This window comes from Carettochelys insculpta, chromosome 3 (genome assembly GCF_033958435.1).
Source record: "Carettochelys insculpta isolate YL-2023 chromosome 3, ASM3395843v1, whole genome shotgun sequence".
Classification (NCBI taxonomy): Eukaryota; Metazoa; Chordata; order Testudines; family Carettochelyidae; genus Carettochelys; species Carettochelys insculpta.
This window is the reverse complement of record NC_134139.1, coordinates 119,145,119-119,170,714: the sequence shown is the minus strand read 5'-3', so window position 1 is coordinate 119,170,714 and position 25,596 is coordinate 119,145,119. Positions and strand designations below refer to the sequence as shown.

Sequence of the window (25,596 nt, the reverse complement as noted above, 5' to 3'; positions counted from 1 at the left end):
TGTTTTTGCAGTGATAGCTTAGTACAGTTGACTCATTCAGTACAGTTTATGCTGTGGAGACTATTTGGTGTAAAAGTGACGAAAAGGTTTTTCCAATAGTGGTGGAACATAAATCATAGTTTCAAGGATAAAATAGTTCCAGATCTTTGTCACTTGAGTGTTTTTATCTGGTGTACAGGACGTGCTCAGCTATGCTGAGTTGGTCACACTTAACACAGGAGTGGATATGGAGCATACAATGCATCCAAAGTTACACAGAAAACCTCTTGTTTTATATGTATATATAGCTGCATGTTACATTGCATTTACTGTATACTCCATCATATGTTTTTGGATTGATATGGTTAATTTATAAGAACCAGTCTCTATACGTCATTCTCTGTCCATGTGTTACTGAGTTATTCTTTACCTCATCTTACATTCACGGCTTACCTGTCCATTATAAATAGTTCCCTGGATGTTCCCCCGATTATCCTAGCAAGTTAGACGTTCTGTCTTTTAGCTTACTGACCTGTTCACCTATCTGAATGAACACAGACATTCTGTTGCCAGATAGCTGATCCATTTACTTTCCCAGTCTTGTCTCCCAACAAATGGGTGCATATCCATTTCTGATTACTCACATCAAGCCAGGCCTGCAGTTAAGGTATTTCCACACACATAACCATCTTTATTATTATGATGGTCTGACTTGGAAAAATATTTGATTCGGTTCTATCACTAAAGAGATCAAAGCAATTTTTCTGTTTCATCTGATTGGTTGGTGTTATCTTAAATGACTTGTTGATAGTATCTGACTACCTTGGTAACTAATTCTATATTCTGTTGTAAACAATCCTTTTTAAACAAAACGAAAAGTATCACAAAATATTCGTCTTTTTGTAACACCAAAAGTGTGCTAAGTACTTTTGTATTTCTTGGAAGCAGTTAAACTATTCTGTACTGCTACAGTCACTAAATATTCTAATCAGAATACCAGAAAAATGTTTGTAATTATTCTTGTAATTTAACATTTTAAACATAATACCCTTATTTTAAATAAAATGTAGCTGATTTGATACAGTATGTCCTGTGGATCTTCTCACAAAACTTTGAAAAGTTAAATATTTGTCTGGTGCCATAAATACTCTGCACATTACAAAACGGGGGAAGGAATGACTTCTGTCATACAAGGCTTACCTCTTTGAGTACTCTGCACTTAAATAATAGCACCTTTAGGATTTCAAAATGTGTTATGGACATAATTACCTAAACTTCAAACAACCCAGTGTTGTAAGCAAGCCTTACTGTTTTACTGATACAGTAGGAGCTGAAGCACAAAGTTTGACTGCTCAGGGTCACACGAGAAACTTGTGGCAGAATCCTCTGAATCCTAAGCCCTTTGCTGTAGTCACAACATCCTTCTTCTTTTTGGAAGCTGTTGTTCAGAATTCTTTAAATATGTTCTATTTATATTTTAATGGATTGATAAGTGAAAAAAATTTTTGTCTTCTTGAAGAGACATGCTAAAAGTTTTGGCCATTGCATGTTACTCTTGAATTGAGAAATGAGGATGTTTTATCAAATTGTTACATACAGAAGAAACTTATATAATCCGAAGTACATGGAATGTCTTCTTCAAGAACAAGGTTACAATTATGTATAAAAGGGATTGAAAATGGTTATATTACACGTTTACACTACCTAATAACTGATGATTGCTGTAACTGTTGCATTCCTGTCTCATCAGGATAACCCAGAGGTTGAATCTATTTCAGAGTAAGATTGTCTTCATGGGTTGTAAAAATGGTCTTTTTTTCAGCAGGTTACTTAATGTTTTTAGCAGAACTCAATAACGTGAAGTGTGCCAATATTAATATACTAGATTATTAGTTCTTTTTTCCTCTCTTTTCTCCATCATTACAAAGGTACTTGGTAGCATTAGGTTGTACCAAGCCTCTTTGTGACCTCCTGACTGTGATGGATTCCAAAATAGTGCAGGTTGCTTTGAATGGACTTGAAAATATTCTGCGGCTTGGAGAGCAAGAATCCAAGCAAAATGGAACTGGCATTAATCCTTACTGTGCCCTTATAGAGGAAGCATATGGTAAGCAATTATTTCTCATGAAGTTATGTGCTTAAAGTTGCCATTTTCATCACTGAAGAGGGAGCATAATATAAAACACTTCAACAGATACAGATTACTTAAACCTGCTTTTAGCCATATCAGTGTCTAGCCATATATCAGACAAAAATGCATCAATACACTGGAATTTTAATTCGGTAAGTACAGGTTGGAACTCCCTGGTCGGGCACCCTTGAGACTTAAACAGTCCCAACAGAAGTCTGCTGCTCCAGGATCTGTCTGCTAACATCCTGGTCATCCTTGTTCCACAAGGAAGAAGGGATGTGTCAGCAGAAGGAGTTTTCCCAACATTTGGCCCCATGTAGACGGGCCAAATGTAAGGAAAGCCTCTCCTGACAGAACTGTCAGCAGGAGATTGCATAAATGCATTGCACAATTTGTGTATCTTTTGCTGACAGACTTCTTCAATCTAGACATAGCCTTTGGTAAATTTAGAATCCAGAACTGTTGAGTAGTGGAGGAGGAAAGCTAATTTTGTTGGAACTGCTGCATGGGAATAGGGATATGCTGCTTTTGTGAAATCTCTAATAATTCAGTTACAGCTACAGTTATAAAAAGCAGTTCAGTGTAGAAGCAAGAGATTTCAGTTATTTTGGTGATCTTTGTTAATGCCCTACTTTTCCTTCCTTTCTCCTGGAAAAGTGTCTGTTTTGCACTGCCCTCATTCCTCTCCCATTGAAAGCAATGTGAGAAGATGACATCACATACCCACAACCACTTACAGGGCATTTTTTTCCTATGCTGAACCAGCGAAAATAGCCAGAATGCTACAGGGCTGAGGGAACTGTGGAATAGGTTCCCACAATGGACTGCTGCAGCAGTTGATGTTTGGTGTTTGAGTGTGTCATCAGTAAGTCGACATTGTGGGTAGCCTGTGGGGAGGTGAGTATATGCCAATTTGAATTTATAAAACAGTGTTTCAAAGTTGATTTTAATAAACTGCAATTTATCTCATAGTGTAGACGTAGCCTAAGTCTAATTGATACATGCTCTTAGCATAGAAGAAATGTACCTTGGTTTAACATTAATAATCCTGGAGTCATCAGTACAAAGTACATACATCAGTGCTTTGAAAAAATGATACATTCTGGGTTGTTTTTCTCCCACACGAGGAATTTCCAGTTTATTAAAACCCAATTCTTTGATTCATTCACACAGCTTAGTTGTAGTATTCAAAACACATGTATTTAATTATTTTCATCCTAGTTCTATATTTTCACCCTTAAGTTTTTGAGAGCTGTTGGATTTAGTGCACATCTTCTGTTTTTTCTTTTAAATTCAGGACTAGATAAAATTGAATTTCTGCAAAGACATGAAAACCAAGAGATCTATCAGAAGGCTTTTGAACTTATAGAACATTACTTTGGTGTGGAAGAAGAGGATACCAGTATTGCACCTCAGGTAGATGAGAGTCAGCAGCAATTTGTGTTTCAGCAGCAAGAAGCACCAATGGAAGGATTTCAGCTATAATTTGTCTAATGAAGACAAAGCAAAAATATAAACACTTATAACTTTTCAGGGTATTTTTTATGGCCAAAGTTGGAGGAGAAGTTTGAATGTGTTGTGCAGATGACAGATAAAGAAGCAGCCCATGCACTTTATACTGTTCTACTAGATACAACTCTTCATTCGTTGTTTGGGGGGGTGTATTTGTATGTATTTCATATGTCCAGAAACTAACTCTGTGAGTAATCAAGTCTAAGTTAAAGGTTTGTGATGTGATTTAACAAGAGTGTTAAGCTTGAATAACTTCAGTAGGATTTTAGGTAATGGTTCTGAATTTTTCATGCAATTTCTGCAACTGCGCTAAAGCTGTTGGCAATTGCATTTTGGCAGTAAACTTGACATGCCCTGTCTTGTATCAAATCTACCTCTATCGTGAAGCAAAAAGGTTGCTTCAAAAATAAAGCATGAAATAAAGATGAGCTTGTCAAAAGCTAAATTTATAATGTGAAAAATATTTATTGAAATTGTGAAATGTAGCTTTATGCATTGTACTTTTCACCAAACCAGTAAAATATATTTATGAAACATATTTAAAAGTATAATGCAGATTTTTGTTTAAGTATATAATGCTCAAATACCAAGTAGCTTTGAATATGTGACAGAAAAGTTCTTCTGCATTATGAGGTTTTCAGGTTGCAATAAGCAGAGAGCTGGCTGGTCATGTGAGCTAGCTCCTTATTTCAACCTGCTAAACATCGTTAAAAGTAAGCTACAAATAAAATACTTTGCTGCGTAAAAAATTGCTGAAGTTGCCACAGGGACATTGTGGTTGGGAAAAGAGGTGATTTGTGCCCTTGTAAAGGAGACAGCAGATAGTTTTATGTTACTATCTTCATTTTAAAATATGATAATATAAAAGTTTGGCAGACCTTACAATATTTGCCTTTCTTGAAGCATTTACTTATTTAAACTGTTTCTAAGTATTGTATTTTTAACCAAATATGCTACTGCTTTCTGAATTTTTTTTTTAAGTTATATATCTTCATTTTTTAGTTTTGACAGTTCTTTAGAAATAGGCTCTTTACAATCCATACTGGTGGTGTGATTTGGGGGAAAACATTCCTCCATTTGATTGAAGGAGGAAGGTTTGTTATGTTGTAAATATTAAGAATATGAACACCAAATGAATCTGAAGATGTCTGTCAGATATTTATGTTCTAAAAGATTTGATGTCCGTTTGCTACTACCCGCTAGAAGAAACGTATCTAAGAATTTAGGGGGAAATTCTATATGCTTTGAAAATCTACATTAGATTTTTTTGGACATTCAAAATGTTACTGCTTGAGTTCACCAGTACCTAGTCTGAATTTGAATTAATTAAAATGTATAATTATTAAATATTAGTCAAGTATTGTGTTGAAATAATCGTAAAAACTTCAAGACATGAAATTATTTAAACCATGTTCATTTAGTTTTAGTTTTAATTTCAACACTTAAAAATCACTCTTCCATGGTAGTGTGCTTGTCACTAAACAAAATGTTGATATACTGAAAAATCCAGATTAGAGCACAGTATCATTTCTATACTATGTTCTGGATTTTAACTTATGTGTGCAAGTGCTGTTTTCATTTAAAATTCATAATGTGTTTTACTTTGAGACTGTTAAAGCACTATATGATGGATAGTAGTTTCATGGGAAGAACTGAAGCAGTTTTTATAAGATTAGTATTCAAAATGACTATTGTATATATCACTATCAAGATACAATTAAAAAATTACATCCTTATTTGAAATTTTTCTCCTGGCAAGAAAAAGTATGTTATGAGGAAAGGAGTGACTAGAGGAGTGCTGTTACTTAGCAATTTCTGTGTGATGAAAGATTTGTCAATTACTTTGTCTAGATATGTACAGAATACAGCACGTTTGAATAGTGTGCATAATGCTCAGCCAAATTTTTCTTACCATGTTTGAGAATTGTAATTGTGCTCTTTTTTATGATTGTTTGAGACTATAGTATATTGGCATTTTTTTGCATCATCTCTTCACAGTTCAGGGTAATGATACTGGAAATTTTACCAGGATTATCAGTTAAATCATGGTGAATTTCTGTGTTCAAGTGCAAGAATAATCATATAAATACTTAGGTAACAGGGTATGCCACTGTTTCTAGCAAACATTGTTTTGATATTACATAGCCAGCTGTGCCTGCTTTTATTTTGAAGATCTCACAGACACTGCATTTATAAGGCTCTGCAGTTAAGCCAAATCTAAACCTAAAAAAGAAAAATCTTAAGACTTGTAAATAGAGGAAATGGGGGGAAGGGCATTTAAAGTATTCTTGTTTGAGAGGTTTTCTTCATTTCTGTGGCTATATTATTGTATATGTCTGAGTAGTTACAATGACTGCACTATGTGTTTATAAATTCATGCCTCTGGTATATTCCAGGTAGTGATTTTAGTTTAAATGGGATCGAAAATTGATGGAATCTGGTTCCAAAAGGGAAAATAGTTACTCAATCTTAACATCCGGTAAATCTAAAAATGGTTAATCCGACATTCTTATGTACATGTATATCTACGATAGATTAGTCTCACTGGTAATGTTAATGAAAATGGAATGTGTTAACAAAACTTATTGTCATCTGACACTGAAGGCATTGATGATGCTTAAGAAAACAATTAAGCTGACAGGCAAGAAAATCTGCTCTGCAGAAAGCAGTTAGGAGTGGAGGATTGAGCAGGAGCTGTATTTGCTGAATAGATTTTTTCCATAATAGTTTTATCCAAAAGACTATTACAATTTGAAGGAGAGGGGTTGTTTAAATAAAAAAAACAAAGCACTAAAATATCCCTCTATAATTATGCAGCTTATTCAAAAGGGAAGTGTTTTTCAAAATAGGGTACCATTTGTTCTGTTTGAATTTGAATTTTGACAAGTTAATCTATGCAACTATGCTGTCTGTTTAATTTCATAAGATGTTTGACACTAAATCTTAACTAATTTTCTACTGAAATATATCATAGCACTTTTTGTTCTTAAGAACTTTGTTCATACTGCTGTTTAATTTTGTAGTATTTACTTTAAACACTATTGCTAGCAGCAATCGGAGGAAAACAAAAACAAAAAAAGTAATACTGGTGCAGAAATAACTTTACTGTAGCACAAGTTTGGAAAATGATCTTTCTTGGGTCTGTGTGTTAAATGCACTATCCTCTCTCCTCCAGGTTCAGGTATCTCAGATGCATTTTTGTGTTTATAAAAGACACCAGGACCACACCATCAAAAACACACAGTGAGATTGCAGTTAGATTATTTTGAAATGCAAATTGATATGCAGGGTAAAATACCTGCTTCATAACAGGAAATTACTGCAAAAGTTTAATGGAAATTTTAAATGAGAGATTTTTCCATCTGACTCATGGCATTAGAGTTTTATGTAATCTAAAATGCCTACATTGACTTTAAGTAGAGTGATAGTGCATTTTTTAATGCAGACTGAAGACCCATTGTTGTGTATACAAACCAACATGTGAACAGTATGCAGTATTATGGTATGTTTCAATTCAGAATACTATACAAAAACTAATAAAAGCTATTTTACAGAGGTGAGTTTATTGCATTCATTAATATTCTAAAATTAGTCCTGATTCTTAGAAAATTGCCAATATAAATACACTCTATATCAGAGCAGAATTCAGTAAAAGCTATGGCTGACTCCCATACTATAATATAGTATGCCATGCCAGAAAAATCAGCTTTGGAAGAGGATGGAGAAAAGTTAAACAAAGTATTGCTTGAAGTAACTTTTAAAACTACCATCAAAATATCTCCTCCGTGAGCAATCACATGCCTCCAACCATCACCAACTTCCATCTTTTCTTCCCTTGCAAAATAAATGTCATGGAAGTTCCCAAGAGTTTTTAGAGGAACTGTTTATAAGGACTAAAATGCTGCCTGTTTTTAATTTGCCAATGTAAACTTTAGCAAGGCAAAGTGAGTAAGGTGGTATCTCTTTATTGGCCTAGCGTCTATGGTGAGAAACAAGTTTTTGACGTTAATACAATAAAACATTACCGCTCCCACCCTCTCTCTGTCATATCTGGCACTGATACATCTACAGACTGTACAAGTAAACCTCGTCAGTTATGCATGCTTTAGTAAATGAGGTTTGACAGAAATATTGTGGTGATTCTATTTTTCCTCCTATGTAGAATTGCAGAAATGAGTTACATAAGTAGGATTGATAAAACTTCAAAAGAACAAAAGTTACATGCTCACTGGCTTCCCTTAGTATTCAAATGCTTTGTGGCTTTCACAGTTGTTTTTATCCTCTTTGCTTTAATATAGGACATTTCAAATCCAAGCCTTCCCATGACTTTCTCCCAACCTTTGTTTATCTGTCTTGACCTTCGTGTTCCAGTCTCCCCAGTGATCAACATATCTCTTTTGGTATCTCCCCCAGCGTCTTTAAGTCTTTATTAGAATAGCTCACTCTCTTCTTCCGTGCTATCTGACATGGATGCATACATCTGAAGGACTGATGTTGAACGGTTTCACTTTGAGTCTCGCTACCGTTGTTCTCACACTCACTGGTTTGTAACCTAACAATACTCTTCTAGCTCTATTGCTAAGAAGAAATCTGATTGTTGCCTCTGCTTAGATTCGTTCCCTGACCAAATGACTTCACAACTGCACATCCCCCCGATGCTGTCCAGCACATCTGTGCCAGTACAAGTATATCGCATTGGTATCTCTCCATCTCCTTTCGAAGCACTTCTTACTTTCCAGTCACCGACAGCATTGAGATGGTCCAATTCATAGCATATGCGTTAGTTGTAATTTTCTTTCAATAGCCAGCTTATCAGCCTAACTCTGATCACTCAATTGGTGTTGCGCATCTTATTTATTTGGGCGACAGCTTTGCTAGCATCAGATTTCATGTGTGTGTTTTATGATCAGCGCATTAGCACTTGTCTGGCGAACCCTCCTCCTTTATCCAGGCTTGGGACTGGCATGGAACCCCTAGAAGCTTCATGGTGGAGTTCATGGGAAGGATTGGATACGGAGAAAGAAACGAACAAGGTGAGAAACTAGTAGAGTTTGCTACGGAGTTAAGAGATGGTGATCTGGAACACAAGATTCCAACAGAATGACTGTAGAAAGCAGACATGGCGATTGAATTGTGGGATGTTCAAGAACAGGATAGATATGATTTTTGATAAGAAGATGGGCAATATCAGTACAACAGTGCCAGACTTTCCAAGGAGCAGATATGGATTTGGACCACAGTCTAGTGATTACGAATGTCAAGATGAAACTCAAGCAAAAGTATAAGACAGTTCAAGAAATAAAGAGACGTAGTGAGGCTAGGTGAGGAAGAAATAGGGAATTGTACAGAGCAGCACTCAAAGAGAAGATCAGGAATGAGGGCACAGAGAGAGACCTAGATAAGAGAGTTGAAGGGATGCTGCGGAGATAGAAGAGGCAATAGAGCAGATGGTTTTAGAAGAAGAGAAGATCAATAGGAAGTGGATTACTCAGGAGATGCTGAAGTTGGTCCAAGAGAAGAGAGCACTGAAGATAAGGAATGTGTTTGGCCAGAATGGATAAGGCGTAATGGTTAGAGGAGCAGTGTGAAGATACCGAGAAGTATTATGGTGAGTGTAAAACCAGGGAGGTGTATAAGATGATCAGGAATATAAATAGGAAGTGGCAGCTGAAGCAGATGGCGATCAAAGACGAGAAGGATGAGGTGCTAACGAATAAGGAGAAGGTTGTGCAGCACTGGACAAGATACTGCATTATACAAAGCACAGTTGGACCTGAGTGTCTCAGAGAGTGATCAAAACTGAAAGACATCACTGCCGAGCATCGAGAGTGAGACTAATATTTTGGAGGAGGAAGTAGAAAGAGCTGTGAAATGACTAAAGAACAGCAAAGAGCCCTGGAAATAAGATCATGGGAGAGATGATCAAATATGGCAGAAAAAGTATGATTCAGTAAATACACCAACTATGTAATATAATATGGAAAGAAGCAAAGGCACCTAAGGTATGGACAATATCCATGCTAGTGACAATACACAAGAAAGGAAGCATGTTGGAGTGCAAGAGCTACAGAGTGATTGCTCAAACAAGTCATCTAGGCAAGGTGCTGATGATGATACTGACAGACTGAGATCACAGATGGAAGAACATCTAGCAGATGAGCAAGTGGGGTTCAGGAAAGGTAGAAGTACCATACAGCAGATATTGGCACTAAGATTAATAGAGGAAGCTCAATGAAAGAACAAAAATATCTGCAGTTGCTTTGTCAATTTTCAGAAGGCATTTGACACTAGAAATGAGAAAGTGACTTGGGTGGTGTTCGAGTCATTCACAGTGGATAGCAGACAGATATGGGAAAAAGGGAGGAGGTGTTGCCTTGTATGTTAAAAATGTACACACTTGGACTGAGGTGGAGATGGACAAAGGAAACAAATGTGTTGAGAGCCTCTGGATTAAGCTAAAAGGGGTAAAAGACAAGGTGATGTCCTGCTAGGAGTCTACTACAGGCCACCTACCCAGATGGAAGAGGTGGATGAGGCTTTTTTTAAGCAACTAACATAATGAGCCAGGGCCCAGGATTTGGTGGTGATGGGGGACCTCAACTACCCAGATCACAGCAACACACAGACTATCCAATAAGTTCTTAGACTTCATGTTTTTATTTCAGAAGGTTGAAAAACCTACCGGAGGTGGGGGGGAAGCTGTCCTAGGTTTGATTTTCACAAATAGTGAGGAACTGATTGTGAATCTGAAAGTGGAAGGCAGCTTGGGTGAAAGTGATCATGAACTTCTCGAGTTCACAATTTTAAGGAAGGGTAGAAGGGAGAACAGCAAAATAGGGACAATGGATTTCAGGAAGGTGGATTTTGGTAAACTCAGCTGGTAGGTAGGGTCCCATGGGAAGCAAGACTGAGGGGAAAAACAATGGAGGGGCGTTGGCAATTTTTCAAAGGTACATTATTAAGGGCCCAAAAGCAAGCTATTCCTCTGCATAGGAAAGATAGAAAATATGGCAGAAGACCACCTTGGTTTAACCAGGAGATCTTGCATGATCTCAAACTAAAAAAGGAATCATATGAAAAATGGAAACTAGGACAAATTACAAAGGATGAATATAGGCAAACAACACAGGAATGGAGGGACAAGATTAGAAAGGCTAAGTCACAAAATGAGCTCAAATTAGCTATGGGCATAAAGGGAAACAAGAAGACTTTTTATAAATACATTAAAAGCAAGAGGAAGACCAAGGAAAGAGTAGGCCCATTGCTTAGTAAGGAGGGAAAACAGTAATGGGAAACTTGGAAATGGCAGAGGTGTTCGATGACTTCATTTCGGTCTTCGCTGCGAAGTCTGAAGACGGAATGCCTAACATAGCGAATGCTAGTGGGAAAGGAGTAGGTTTAGAACATAAAATAAAAGAACAAGGAGCTAAAAATCACTTAGAAAAGTTAGATGTCTGCAAGTCACCAGGACCTGATGAAGTGCCTCCTAGGATACTCAAGGAGCTGATGGAGGAGGTATCTGAGCCATTAGCTATCATCTTTGGAAAATTATGGGAGACAGGAGAGATTCCAGAAGACTGGAAAAAGGCAAATATAGTGCCCATCTATAAAAAGGGGAATAAGAACAATGCAGGAAGCTACAGACCAGTCAGTTTAACTTCTGTGCCAAGAAAGATAATAGAAAAAGTAATTAAGGAAATCACCTGCAAACACTTGGAAGGTGGTAAGCTGGTTGGGATAGCCAGCATGGATTTGCAAAGAACAAATCATGTCAAACCAATCTGATAGGTCTCTTTGATAGTATAACGAGCCTTGTGGATAAGGGAGAAGTGGTGGATGTGGTATATAGATTTTAGTAAGGCATTTGATACGGTCTCACATGATATTCTTATCAATAAACTAGGCAAATACAACTTAGATAGGGCTACTATAAGGTGGTTGCAAAACTGGCTGGATAACGATACTCAGAGAGTAGTTATTAATGGTTCCCAATCCTGCTGGAAAGGTATAACAAGTGGGGTTCCACAGGGGTCTGTATTGGGACTGGTTCTGTTCAATATCTTCATCAATTATTTAGATATTGGCATAGACAGTACGCTTATTAAGTTTGCAGATGATACCAAGCTAGAAGGAGTTGCAACTGCTTTGGAGGATAGGGTCCAAATTCAAAATGATCTGCACGAATTGGAGAAATGGTTTGAAGTGAAAAGGATGAAGTTTAATAAAGACAAACGCAAACTGCTCCACTTAGGAAAGAATAATCAGTTTCACACATACAGAATGGGAAGCAACTGTCTAGGAAGGAGTATGGCAGAAAGGGATCTAGGGGTTATAGTGGACAGCAAGTTAAATATGAGTCAACAGTGTGATGCTGTTGCAAAAACAAACATGATTCTGGGATGCATTACCAGGTGTGTTGAGAACAAGACATGAGAAGACGTTCTTCCGCTCTACTCTGCGCTGGTTAGGCCTCAGCTGGAGTATTGTGTCCAGTTCTAGGCACTGCAGTTCAAGAAAGATGTGGAGAAATTTGGAAAGGGTCCAGAAAAGAGGAACAAGAATGATCAAAGGTCTAGAGAACGTGACCTATGAAGAAAGGCTGAAATAATTGAGCTTGTTTAGTTTGGAAAAGAGAAGATAGAGGGTGGACATGATAGTGGTTTTCAGGTATCTAAAAGGGTATCATGAGGAGGGAGAAAACTTGTTCTTCTTGGCCTCTGAGGATAGAACAAGAGGCAATGGACTTAAATTGCAGCAAGGGAGGTTTAGGTTGGACATTAGGAAAAAGTTGCTAACTGTCAGGGTGGTCAAACACTGGAATAAATTGCCTAGGGAAGTTGTGGAATCTCCATATCTGGAAATGTTTGAGAACAAGTTAGATAAATGTCTGTCAGAGATGGTCTAGACAGTATTTGGTCCTGCCATGAGGGTAGGGGGCTAGACTTGACCTCTCAAGGTCCCTTCCAGTCCTAGCATTCTAAGATTGAAGGTTATAAACGACATTGTAGAGGCAGCAGTGAGAATGCATGGGGAGTTGGGAAGTTGCTTTAGAATGAGTAGAGGTATGAGACAAGGACGTCCAATATTGCTGAGTATCTTTGGCACCTGGAGAGTGATGGATAAGATCAAGGAAGAGGTAGAAGGGATATGGGTGCATGGGATGAGAATTAACTTGAGGTTTGCGGATGATATAGTTATGGAGGAAGATGAAGAAAAGCTAGTGAGAATAGTACAGGTGTTAAATGAGAAGGGAAGCGGTAGGGACTGATTATGAACATAGATAAAACAAAGACAATGGTATTTGGAGATAAGGAAATAGGAAGAAAGGTAAGTCTAGACAGGATTTAACTAGAGAAGTTCACATCTGGGGAGCAATATGACATGATCTAGATTGTAAGAAGGAAATAGCTACTAGACTAGTGAAAATGAGCGAGTTTGAGGGCGATGGTTAAGATCTGGAAAAGCAAAGCGATTAGCTTAGGAATGAAGCTGAGCTCCTGGAAAACCTGTATTCAGCAGTACATTGTACAGATGTGAGACATGGGTGATAATGAAAGTTGAAGAGAAGGATATTGTTATTTGAGAAGAGTTGTTATAGAAAGATCCTGAAAATAGGATGGATACAGAGGGTCACTAACGAATTCTATAAGAAGATACACCTGAAAGAGGACCTACTGCAGAAGTTTATACAGCAGACATTACAACGATTCAGACATATCTGCAGAATGGATGATGAGCGAAAAGTCAAGACCCTGGTATTCAGCATAATGAACAGTTCAAATCGGAAAGGCAGACCCCACAGAGAATGGGTAGATTGGTGCTGAGCTAGTCTACAGAAACTAAGCCACTCTGCACTGTACGAGGAAAGATAGAAGGAAGGAAATAGTGAGGAAGGCATTGGATACCAATGAACGCTGAGCCCATGATTGTTGATGATATGTCAGATGGAGGATCTTATCAGTAATCTTGTGTTTGTAGAACAATGTCCAGAATCAAATCTAGCAGGAAGAGATTTCAGAACAGGGCTGGTGGGACATGCTGTCTTTGTGGACAGTTACATGTTTTTTTTATCAAATTGAGGCAAAAAAATACATAAAGCCTCCTGAAAATTGAATTATTAAAACTCTGTAAAGTTCTTTCTAACTTTCTAAAGATTTGAACTGACTAGTTGTATGTTGTAAGTATTGAAAATATCTGTGTAAAGTATAAAAAGAATCCTTGTTCCCCTCCCTTTCAACTTTTTTTGAGTACAGCACTGTGAAGCCTCTAGTGTGCTAATGTTTTGTCATAGCAGTCTAACTAGTTAGACATTCACTAATTAAGTCAAGTAACTGGCTTTTCTGTGGTGTTTTGATCAACAGTCTTCAACAGAAATATTACTTAGTCTTAGATATTGCCACCTCTTCACGCCACTTGGCTTTTTTTGCTAGGTTACAACTTGTTAGGGATTCGTGGTGTTCAGCCTGCAAAGTAAAACATCAATTTAAAAGTAATGTCCTGTGAATCACTAAATTACATTTTAGAAGAATCTTGTGTAACAATAATAGCTAATATTTATCTCATGCTTCATGAATACAGGTTTATGGAGGTAGAAATTACTTAGATTTAAATCAAATGCAAGTATTTGAGTCTGGAACAACAATGTATATACCTGATACACATTTATATGTATAAAAATCTTGTAAATATTAAACTTTTAAAAGATAATATACCTACCCTTCTAGCTGATGCAATAACAGCAAAGCATGCAATAATTGTAAGTCCAATCATTAGATAACAGGCTTTCACTCGAGCTTTGTTTCTTGCAATATCCAGCATTTCTGGCCTACAATTAAAGTTGCATTGAACAAAATTAGCCTGAAGTACGAATAAGTTAATTCAGCACATCACAGATTTGTTATAACAGAAATATAATACTCTGCAGGAATAAGCTTCCAGCTACTATTACGTGATCATGCGTTGTTTGGCATTGCCTAAGTATTGACTATTTTGCACACTCGGAGCTAATCCATCTCTAATTGAGAGGAATGCGAGATGGAGTTGAGATTCTTGATCTTTGCTGTAACTATTGTCAGTACTTGAAATAAGCAGGGCACAAACCACCTCTAACACTGTTGATCAGTAGTGATGTGAACTTCAGGTAATTTCACATGTATGAAAATGCTCTGTTAGAAAGGGAACTGACTTTGCCTGATGTGAGGAATTTCCCTGCCTATTCAAAATAAATGTCTATTAGTTGTAATACCTAACCAGCACTTTAAAACCTGCCTCAAATTTAGACTTTTTCAGTCAGCTGTAGATCTGGAATTTCATGGATTTGGTTAATAAAACCAATCAGTTTCATTCCAGTACAGGTTGTAGTTGTATGCATGATGTTTATTTTTAAGAGTAATTTTGGTTCAGGTGGAACCTCTCTAGTTTGGTACTCTTTGATCTGGCAGCATCCATCTTCCAGCATGATTTTAGTTAGAAGTCTACTTCTCATGGGTGTAGCCAAACTTCCCACAGTCTCAAAAGTGTTTTTTTACAGCCAGTAGTACTAGCTTTCAGTGTTCTGTGCTGTTTAGTTCTCATTTACCCCTAAATGTCGTCTTAAGAGTGCAGTAAACAGTGGAACAGTTGATAATGCTGCTAGACAATATTGACCTCTAACAGTTTGGCAAATTCTCCAGTTCAGCATTGGTCAGATCTCGAGGGTGCCGGACTAGAGAGGTTCAACCAGTATTAACACAGCCAACATTTGCTCACTTATGCAGTTTTGCATGCCTAAGAAAGCGCAGAAACTGCTGGCTATGACAAAGGCATGTGCTACCTTGAATCCATAGAGTTGTAGTGTCCAGCACACTAGCCATATGTGACTATTTGGCTGGTTGAGTGGAGCTAGTTGTCTTGAACAATAAAAATCTCTCCAAGCCACAGCCAGTCTCTCAAACTGGATTTCACCCCTTCACCTGCTAGATAGGGACCTGGAAACAGTGTTCTAAAGATGCCTGGTACATCTGCAGTCTCAGAAATCACAAAGGCATTATGTTAGAAGGGACAGCAAGTGTCATCCAGTCCAGTGGTTCTCAAACATATTTGATCGTGCCCTCTTTGTTTGTCTGTATTTATACTCCTGCCTTCTGTCACATAAGTGCATATGCTGCTGCCCAGCTTTGAAGGCAAAGCAGAGTGGTGGCTGCTGGCGTGGACACCAAGCTCTCAAGGCAATGCCACCACTAGTAACAGAATTAAGGTGATGAATACTATATCATGTTACGCTTATGCCTCTGTTGCTGCTGGCACCAGCACTACCTTCAGAGCTGAGTGGCATAGCTAAACATCATCTGCTTTCCTCAATCTTGTAACTCCCCCTCCCTGGGGAGGGGGGCAGGAAGGAGAGTGCCCCCCCCCACATGCGACCCTCTGATCTAGACTAACCCCTTGCCACGATGAAGCATTTGTCGTGTCTAACCCGTCCACTCTCGCCTGTTCATTTTTTTTTGCTTTAAAAGGCCTTTTAGGAGTCAGATTAACTTTGAGTGGCTCTTCATCTTTTAAAAAAAATTCCATTTTAAAAGGCATTCCCTATGAAAAACACGTTTTTAAAACTACATCTAATAATTTGACTACACAATTATATGCCTTCCCTCCATAAAGTTATTTACTCATTTAAAGCACACAGACATGGGAACCTGAGGGCACTGCTAGCAGACAAAGCAGCTGGTAGCAAGCACTACTTAAATCAATCGTAATATATACCATTTTTAAAAGGGAAAGGGCATGCTGAAATTGTGGAGCCTGTAGTGCTTTCCCTTAACCCATGAAACCATCACACCAAATGGCAAATCTTACAAGCAGCCGAGCTAACTGGTTTTCAGTGATGAGTTGTGAGTGTTGAGACGTCAGGGCTTGCAGGTTTGATAGCAGTGTGAAGAGGCTGTAGCTGGAGTTCATAATACTAAACACATTAGGTATGAGAGATCAAACCAAACTAGAACATATATACTATTAATCTAGGGTCCATTTGGAGCAGAAGCCAAATTATAAATGGATTTGTTTTCAGCCGTCATGCCGTAATCATATTTCACCATGCATTAATTGAAGCTGTTCTGAAACAGAATCCCAATTCCTACCTGCTTTCTGCCACTGTTTCAAGGAAACAGGCCTAATTATGGTTTTCTGTAGTTCTTCATTAAGGACTGTGTCTCTGGATCCTTACTCAAGCTGAACTCCTACTGAAGTCAATAGGAATTTCTTTAAGCATGTCATGAATAAGGTCTGCAGAATTTGTCCTTGGTGCTAAATACCTTACAGCAGATTTTACTCACACCTAACAAAGGGCCATTTTCATAGCTAATTGTTAAAAACAGGAACTTGTTCAATGAGGACCCTTGGACTTTCTAATAGTTGGTTTATTTACATCTTCAAGAATAGTTTCTTCTGGTTGTTTTGGTTTCTAGTTTATGAACTTCCAGTTCTAAAAAAGTTTGGGAATTTGAAGAGTGATAGTAAATATTCACTTGTGCGTCTTTGTTTTGTTTTCTTGTTTAAAAGCATGCCCTGGCATTCTTTCTCAGGCAAAGTTCCCATTGAAATTAGAGGTGGAAAGTAGGGTCATCTTATCCTCTCCCACAGGAAGAAGTCCTGGGAGGAAGAAACATAAGTTTCCTCTGAAATCTTTGGGGGCGGGGGCGGCAGGAGGGGAGTAGAGGCTGGTACATATTTTCTCTGATGAAGCAGGTAGGGATTTTGGTGCTCAGAATACACAGATCCCCTAAAAACCTACTAGATGCACAGAGCCAACTGCCTGGAGCCTTGTGCCTTCAAACTGCCTTACAGACTACTGTCCCCTAACCAACTGCTTGGTTTCTGAGCGGATAGCACCTCCTCGCTTTTGATGGCACCCTAATTCCCATTTTCAAATGTAAAGTGCTTAAAAATGAATCTTCCAACACACTTATTAAATTGCTTTCATGTTTCTCAAAAGATAACTATCCTATACTCAAGATTGTGTGTGAATTATTGGCTCTGTTGCAGCCAGAGAAGTTTTTCATTGACTTCGAGAGGTCAGGATTTCTCACTGAGAGAGGATATAAGTCTGACAGGTGAATAGAGAGCAAAATAGCCTTTGGATTAATATTAGACAAAAACGGGGGCTGTTGTTCCTCGCAGGGATACTCTTGCTTATTTTCTCTGCTGCAGTAGGAATGAAACTATTAGGAACAGAGGAAACTGGAGTCTTCCTTGTAACTACCACCCAATAAAGCTCTTTATGTTACCGTCAGCTAAACAGAGGTGAAGGCTGGTGATAAATGACAGCTGTTCTGTAGATGAGCAACACTATCTATCAATGAGGCTGACAAATAAACTGTTACATGAACTCACATTTCTATAACTACTTGGGGGAGGGAGAAAATTGTCAGTGACATGAACTGAGCTGGTGGTGGGTAGTAGGGGAGTAATACTGTAGCACCAAGACTTACTTGCAGGGTGTTTAGTGCTGTCCTAGAAATACCTCTCTCTAAGTATTTGTGACAGACAGTTAGTACAGGATTCCAGCTCTCTCCCAGCCCTCCCATCCTCTCCAAAATACTTCCTTGTCTTGTAAATAAGTTGTTTGGAATAGGGCAATCACTAAATATCAAACATGTTAGATGTATTTTGTTTATATAATTTGTAAACAGAAAATACTGTTGATAAATCAAACAAACAATCCAGTCTGTAAATATAACCAAAGCTCAAACCACTACCACAGTTAAGCCTAAATTGTGTCTCCTTGCTCAGGGCTTAGTTCTATTTGCCTCTATGATTGTGCTGATGAGCACTGGGTCTTGGCTCTTAAACTGTAAAAATCTCAAATCAGCTAAAAATGCCTCTAATTCTCCAGGGCAATGTTGGGATTAGGGAGAAACTCTGGAAAACCATTCACTCATGGTTTATTTTAGTGTTTTGAGTTCGCCAGACTCCAAGGATGATAAATTGGCCAAGGTTTAACACACTTCCCTCTTGCTTTGATTGCACTTACTCTTACATTTGGATGTATTATCAGTTTTAATAAGACGTGCTTGGCCCACAGTAGTCTCTTTTGGGAATTCTGTCACGAGGCACTAATAAGCCTCTGGCCACTCAGTGAAGGAGCCAGCACAGTTCAGCAGCTCCTTGACCTCCAGCAGGTGAGAGTATAATGGCAACTTGGGGCACAGTTTGAGCTGGAGCTCTATAGTGACAGAAGCCACTGGTGGAAGAGAGGAGGTGATAGGGCCTAACTTTTCATGGCGATCTCAAATATGGGAAAACGTTGACTGGTTCAAGCTGAGGGGTCATTTTGAAAAGGAGGAAGCCTCCAATCTCTTTCTTTTCAGTTGACAAAGCCTCTGTAAGAAACAGTTATGCACTTACGGGATCCTCGAGGGAATTTCTTCTTCAGTCTTGAAGCGTCCTGTCCATGTGAGGATTTGTTTGTCGAATTTGGAAGGCTTGTAACTGCCAGGTACTTTGTACATCTTCTCAGCTGCAAGCCCAACCAGAGAAAGGAATTTCATCACTTTCCACACTGGAGGAGTAGTAAGGTGTTTTTTGGACAGAGCGGGGAGCAAGCTGAATTTCCCTAGTGATGGTCCATCTCTCTGACTGGGTTCAGGGCTTTGTTTTGTTCCGGTAAAGACTCTAACCTTTACTTTTGAACAACCTTCCTTCCTCTACCTCCAATCATCCCTTTGTTCCACCTCCACTCAAACAGAGAACAGAGGGTCCCGAGATATTAGAGAAACAAGGTAGGTGAGATAATCCCTGCTGAAAAGGACTGGAGAGTAGCTCAGCATTGCTCTAAAGCTCTCTTGCACATTGTGGGCTTGCAATGGCTCTGATTAGAAGCTGGACCAACCTTGGATCAGCTGATTTTTGTACTCAAGAGTCTGAATTGTACCATCAGCATAGGAAGTCTACTTGCTCCCACTGCCCCAAAAATCTAAATCTTGCTGCAACATGGCCCAGGGTATTGTAAATAATCTTTTCCACTCCTGAGTCCAGCCGCTTTTTAACCACACGCCCAACTCTAAAGCCTCTGCAGAGAACAAGTTGGGTCACTCCCTCTCCCAAGAAAAATCATCCCCCTGCTACTCAGTCTGATGCAGGGTCCCGGTTTGGTCCCGGACACCTGAGTTCCACAGCCTACCTCAAGACCACCAATCCCACGGAATCACCAGCTTCGAAGAGACTCTCAGAGAGAGGTAGGGGAGCCACAGCTGGCTCTCTACTGCATTTCCCCTGCTTTCTGCCCCCCAGCACAGGATATCAAAATACCCTATGACTGTGACAAAGCAAAAGCTTTCTGATTTAACCAAAGCACTTGTACTTGGTCCATCTTTTTGCCGAGAAAGAGGAGCAGGTGTTAGGGAGAGGTAAAGACACAAGGAGCTCAGGCCTTTATGGGGAAAGTGGGATGACTGATTGGGCCAGTGCCGCTTCCTTAAAATCTCCCTGCGGGCAGTCTGCCGGACTTTGGCCATGACTCCTACCCCCACGAGCCGGAACAAACGCCCGGACTCCGCCATCTGCTGGGGCAGGGTGAGGCTGGCTGGGGAGCAGCCGGATCTGCCTCACTGGTACAATTCGGAGACTTGGGTCCAGGGCCCCCGCCCGGAAGCGCTGCAGAGGGGAGCTGGGCGGGGCCAGCACTCCGCGGCGGAGAGGCGAGGCAGGGCAGAGGGGAGCCCGGCTCCCCGCTTACTCACCCGCGCTGATGGCCGCCCGGCTGCGATTGTGAGCGCCGCTGGAGGACGCGGCAGTGGCCGGGCGAGCGCGGAGCAGCGGGGCGCGCAGCTGCGCCGGGGCCAGCAGCCGGGCCCGGCACAGGCAGCTCCCGGCTGCCGCCAGCATGGCGAGCTGCGCGCGGCCGCCTCCGAGGCTGGGCAGGCAAAGCGGGAGGGGACCCCTCCCCCCAGCGCCTCGCAGCTTCCCTGCGCCCGCCCCTCCTCCGGCCCGGGGGCGCCAGCGGCTCTGCCCAGCCCCGCCAGCCCCCAGGCACCTGCCCGCCTCCCGCCCCGCCCCACCCCCGCTTGGGAAACTGCTAGTCCCAGCTGCCCAGCCCGGGACCGGCAGGCGGCGGGCGGTGCTCCCTCACCCCGCAAGGCGGCGGCCACCTCTCGCATCTCCTCTGCAGGGAGAGAAGCAGCCACGGGGTCAGACCAAAGGGTCATCCAGCCCAGTATCCTGTCTGCCGACAGTGGCCGATGCCAGATGCCCAGAGGGAGTGAACAGAGCAGGCAGTCACTGAGTGATCCTTCTCCTGCCGTCCATTGCCAGCCTTTGACAAACAGGCCAGGGACGCTGTTCCCACCCATCCTAGCTAATAAATATCAATAGAGCTAACCTCCATGGACTGATCTAGCTCTTTTTGAACCCTATTCAAGTCCTGGTCTTCACAACACCCTCTGGCAAAGAGTTCCACAGCCTGGCTGTGTGCTTTGTGAAGAAACGTCCTTTGTTTTAAACCTGCTACCTAAACCTGCTGCATGCAGGAGGAGGAGAGGTAGGTGCTTCTCTTCCCTCAAGATAAACCCATCTCCATTTGCCTGTTAACCCTCAACCGCTGTCCCCCAGCAATTGCCTCCTTTCTGCTTCCTTAAGCTGGTGCTGACAAGTGAGAAACCAGGGAAGACTGCTTCTCACCGGGCCAGGGTTGAGAAGACTGATCTAGGCTGGCAAACTGTAAAGTGGGTCATTACCCACGAAAGCTTATGCTCCAAAATATCCCTTAGTCTATAAGAGGCCACGGGACTTCTTGTTTTGTAAAGGAGAGAGAAACATCCCTCAGCATTTGCTCTGGGCTGCTAAAGGAGTGGTCAGAAAATACTTCACACACATGTGGGACAGGCCCCTTGTAAATTAGGGTGGGGAAAGAGGAGAAAGGGGGCTCCCAGTGCCTGCACATCAGACTTCTCTCTCCCACCATGGACAAGGTATGTAGTTGCCTCAGTGTGAGCAGTGTATAGCAATATGGAGACATGCTTCTTGAGCGGTGCCTTTAAATGGATCACAATTCCAGTACTAAGTATAGATCCTGTCCCTGCATAGATCCTCACTGCTGCTATTGCAAGGAATTGTTGACACCAGCACTAATAAATGTCGACCTGCCACCTAATCACATTCTCATACAGATGAAATTACCAGCAAGAAAGCATAGATGTTGTCCAAAAAGGACTCCTAGCTCACTTTCTAGCCTCCTGGGACTAGTGCCAGCACAGTGTGAATACCCTTTAGCACGCAAAGCCAACAGCTAATTTTCAGAATCTTCAGAACATCAGAGCTATGCTCAATGTTCCTAAACTATGTTTTAGTCCTTTGCTGTGTCAGTATGGCCTGGGAATGAAAGGGAAGAGACTGCTGGGTCTGAAAGCTTGTAAGTGATGTTTCCTAAAGATCCTGAACTCATTTTACCCTATTGCCAGGCAGGGCTGGTCTTTGGGGCTCTGTGAATCCCATGTTCACAGACCTCAGTCACTGGAAAGAACCTCATCCATTTGTGGCTCAGGGAGGCAGTTCCATGCATGCTGTAAGTGTTAGTGTTACTAACAATGCTTAACTGGTTAGCTGGTGATATTTCCTCCATGATTGAAAGGGAGGGTGACCATCTGTCCCGTATTAGGTGAGACAATCCCGTATTTGGGATGCCAAAAAGGTGTTCCTACTTATTTTTTAAAAGGGACTAATTGTCCCTTATTTGAGACCAACCCTGCTGACCTTTTCCACCAGCAGCTATGCTGGCCAGAGAGCACTAGGTCACTTCCCCCAGCCTCAGGGAAGTGGTGGGGAACATGGGCTGCTTCCGCTTCTCCAGGGCTTGGGGACCACCTCTGGCTGCTGCCCTGGGGAGTCCTGGGGGCTACCGCTTCCCCGGAGAGGGCTGGTGGCTGCCACCTCCTTCCCAGCTCCCCAGGGCTTGATGGAGCCTCCCCTCCCCTCCCCTCCCCTCCATACATCCTGTCCCATATTTGGGACAGGGCAATATGGTCGCCCTTTCAAAAGCTGATGCAGTGCCATGTGTAGGGAGATTGCTGGGAGAAAGGGAGGAGCTCCCTGTGTCCTGGTAAGCTAGTCCCCTGGGGGCAGCAGGCAACTTGGCATGTCTTAGAGCATCCCTGAGGCTGTGGAGACTAAAAAGATTTCTTGTTTGCCCTAAGTTTGAGGGAACCAAAAGATGCATACTTTCCCTTTCAGGGCAGCTCTCTTGAGAATCTAGCCCCTGGTACGTGAGGGGATTGTAATTCTGGCTGCTTTCTGGTACCACTGTTAGGGAACTCTCTAAAACATGAGTATGCAGTAAATATTTTTTTCTTCACTTTGCTGTTTACAGGGGAAGGTATGTATGGCTTCACACAGCTTTCCTGTGGTGTCTTCACTTAATAAAAAGACTGAGAACAGTTTCTATATGAAATGAAGTTTAATCCTGTCCTCCTGCACAGGACACCATCTGCTGCATATCACGGATGCGAGGAGGAGTTTTTTGTTTTATTCCCTATGCATGCACATCATCCATTATTTGTGCCCAAACATACATACAGCCTAAAAGTGAGGTCCAGGATGCCTAAGTGCTTTTGGCAAATACCGGAGATAGGTCGAAAAATGCAGCTGAGGAGGTGACGTGGCATTTGTGTTATTTAGTTCCTTGTGGAATTTCCTCATGTAGTTTTCCTCATGATTTGCCACAGAAGCCAACCACCATTTCCTGGCACAGAACCTAATGTTCTTCAAATGTGCTGCAAATGCAAGAGCATCGCAAGGTGCAATGACTGCCTGCTCGGCCATGACAGAGCTTCTGTGCCACTAGGAAATTTGGTGGCAAAAGTTAAAAAAATGGACAAAAAAGCTGCCAGTGGAGGATGCCCGGGATGCTTTTGTACCAGGAATGTCAATGGAATGAAAGGAATCGTATGTTCCGTTGGTGTGACAGAAGGTCTGTGGAATATTTTTCATTCATCTGGCTCCATTTGGGAAGTCCCTGGCAGCCAGAGCACAGCTGGAAAGCAGAACCTGACTGAAACCACCCTCCTGATTTCACTTGCCCCTTGGCTCTTGCAGCTGGTATGCTATGATTCTTTCCTCACCTTTTACATTAGAGTCCAGCACTAGCAGCGGAAAGAAATGTGGAATGAACCATTCTCATTTTTCAATCCACGGCTGAATCAATGTCATATCCATACTGCTAATATCACATATACACTTGAACCTCCCCACTCTGGGTGTCCCTGATCCAGGAACATCAGTGGTACAGACCCAGGCATGCAGAGAAGGCAGCAGCTCTGTGTGCTGCCACTTTACTTGCCTCCTCTCTGGCTCCCCTCGGGGGAACGGCAGCATGATGGCATTCATTTCCTGAGGCCTTTCCCCACACAGGAGTGTGGGGCAGTGCCTGGGAGCAGCAGGGGACACAGAGCCATGTATGCCCCGGGAGCAGGGTGCCTGGTAAGTGCCCCACTCACATGCCCCTCGCACCCAGATCCCACAGCGTCCTCCCTGGCCCAGAGAATTCTGCTCAGAATTTTGCAGGTCTGAAGAAGTGGGTCTGTCCCATGAAAGCTCATCACCTAATGAATTATATTGTTAGTCTTTAGAGTGCTACAGGGCTGCTTTTTTGTTTTGTGAAGATACAGGCTAACATGGCTACCTCCCCGTGACTACTCAGGGGTAAATTACAGCTGAATAACAGCACAGAACATTGAGAGCCAGGACTGGGGGCTGTAAACAAACTGCCTGGGACCATGGAATACTTGGCCATACCCATGATAAGTGGTCGCCCAGCTAACTAAAATCATTCCAGATTACAGATGTTACTGGATGAGAGAGTTCCAGATTAGAGAGGTTCAATTTGTAGTAATTCACATCATATCACTGCATCAACTGCAGCAAATATATGTGAGTTTTAGAGAAAATGGGGAAGATATCACTGCAAAGAGCAGCACAGTGCCAGTAATTATACAACTCAATTTTACATTTAAGAGATTTCTAATGCAGCAGCAAAGACAAAGGTCACTTTTAGGCAGTGCTAGAACTTCCTTGTACACCACATGCACACACAAACACAGTATTAATGCACCACTAGATGGCAGCAGCACAAAATAATACAGAAACACTGTAGGCCAACAACTAGGATCAATGTGAAACACTCTGGAATTCTAATTTTGTTTGTGTCCTTTAAAACAAGTGTTGAAGTCATACTAAACAGTTGACCCAAATTTTCTCCTGAGTTGAAGGGTGAGGTAGGCAATTCTCTTTGCGTCTCAGGCCAAGTCTACACTGCAGTGGAAGGTTGAATTAAGGTGTGCAATTCCAGCTACGTTAATTACATACTGGAGTTGATGTACTTTAATTCGGGCTTTTGCACCATCTCCACTGAGGAAGGTACATGGCAGTGTTCACTCCTGCCAACTTCCCTTACTCTAAATGAGGGACAGGATAACCAGCACTAATGGGGACGCTCTGTAAGTTGGATTTAGCACGGCCCTACCAGGCACACTAAATTGAACTCTGGAAGATCGACTGCCCCAGTGTCGATCTTCCTGGAAGTGTAGCCTTCTCCTATAAATCTCAATATAGGCACAATCTATGGCCCTGACAATTGCTGGAAAACATAGGCACTAGAGAAAAGTAAAGAAAAGAACTAACAGCAACCCCATAAAGTATAACCATAGTTAAACAGTTAAATAGATTCTCTGATGTAGTTTGCTGTATGTTAACCCCACATCCTAGGGTGTTTCCCCTCCTGCAAAAACTCCCTTCAAAAAGTACTTTTGTAGCATGCTCTGAAGGTCATCTGACTTCGGCTGTTTCAGTCTAAGATGAGGGAAGTTGAGTCCCCCAACTAAGAAAGCTCTAAATCAGTGGTTCTTAAACTTTTTTCAGACCACAGAACACCAAACAGTAATATTTTTAATGTGGAACACCTATGAAAATTTTCTTCCAAAAAAAAAAAGCCCAAAGAGCAACATACACAG

At 41.2% G+C, this 25,596-nt stretch overlaps 2 protein-coding genes across 4 annotated transcripts in view; one reads left to right on the top strand and one right to left on the bottom strand.

Moving 5' to 3' along the window:
* KPNA5 (karyopherin subunit alpha 5) overlaps positions 1-7,201 on the top strand; it is a 32,843-nt gene extending 25,642 nt beyond the window's left edge. For all 3 annotated transcript variants that reach the window (XM_074990689.1, XM_074990690.1, XM_074990691.1), the window contains 2 exons: positions 1,908-2,086; positions 3,408-7,201. In XM_074990689.1, the coding sequence (XP_074846790.1) occupies positions 1,908-2,086; positions 3,408-3,595 (367 nt within the window). In that variant the 3' untranslated portion in view covers positions 3,596-7,201. The remainder of the gene's footprint in view (positions 1-1,907; positions 2,087-3,407) is intronic.
* Positions 5,819-20,491, bottom strand: FAM162B (family with sequence similarity 162 member B). Its single transcript, XM_074990693.1, has 4 exons — positions 20,338-20,491; positions 19,004-19,115; positions 14,339-14,447; positions 5,819-14,085 (listed from the first exon to the last, which is right to left on the bottom strand). Exons 1-4 carry the CDS (start codon positions 20,480-20,482, stop codon positions 13,999-14,001), a joined length of 453 nt encoding a protein of 150 aa, XP_074846794.1. The 5' UTR covers positions 20,483-20,491; the 3' UTR covers positions 5,819-13,998.
* Positions 20,492-25,596: the final 5,105 nt, after the last annotated feature.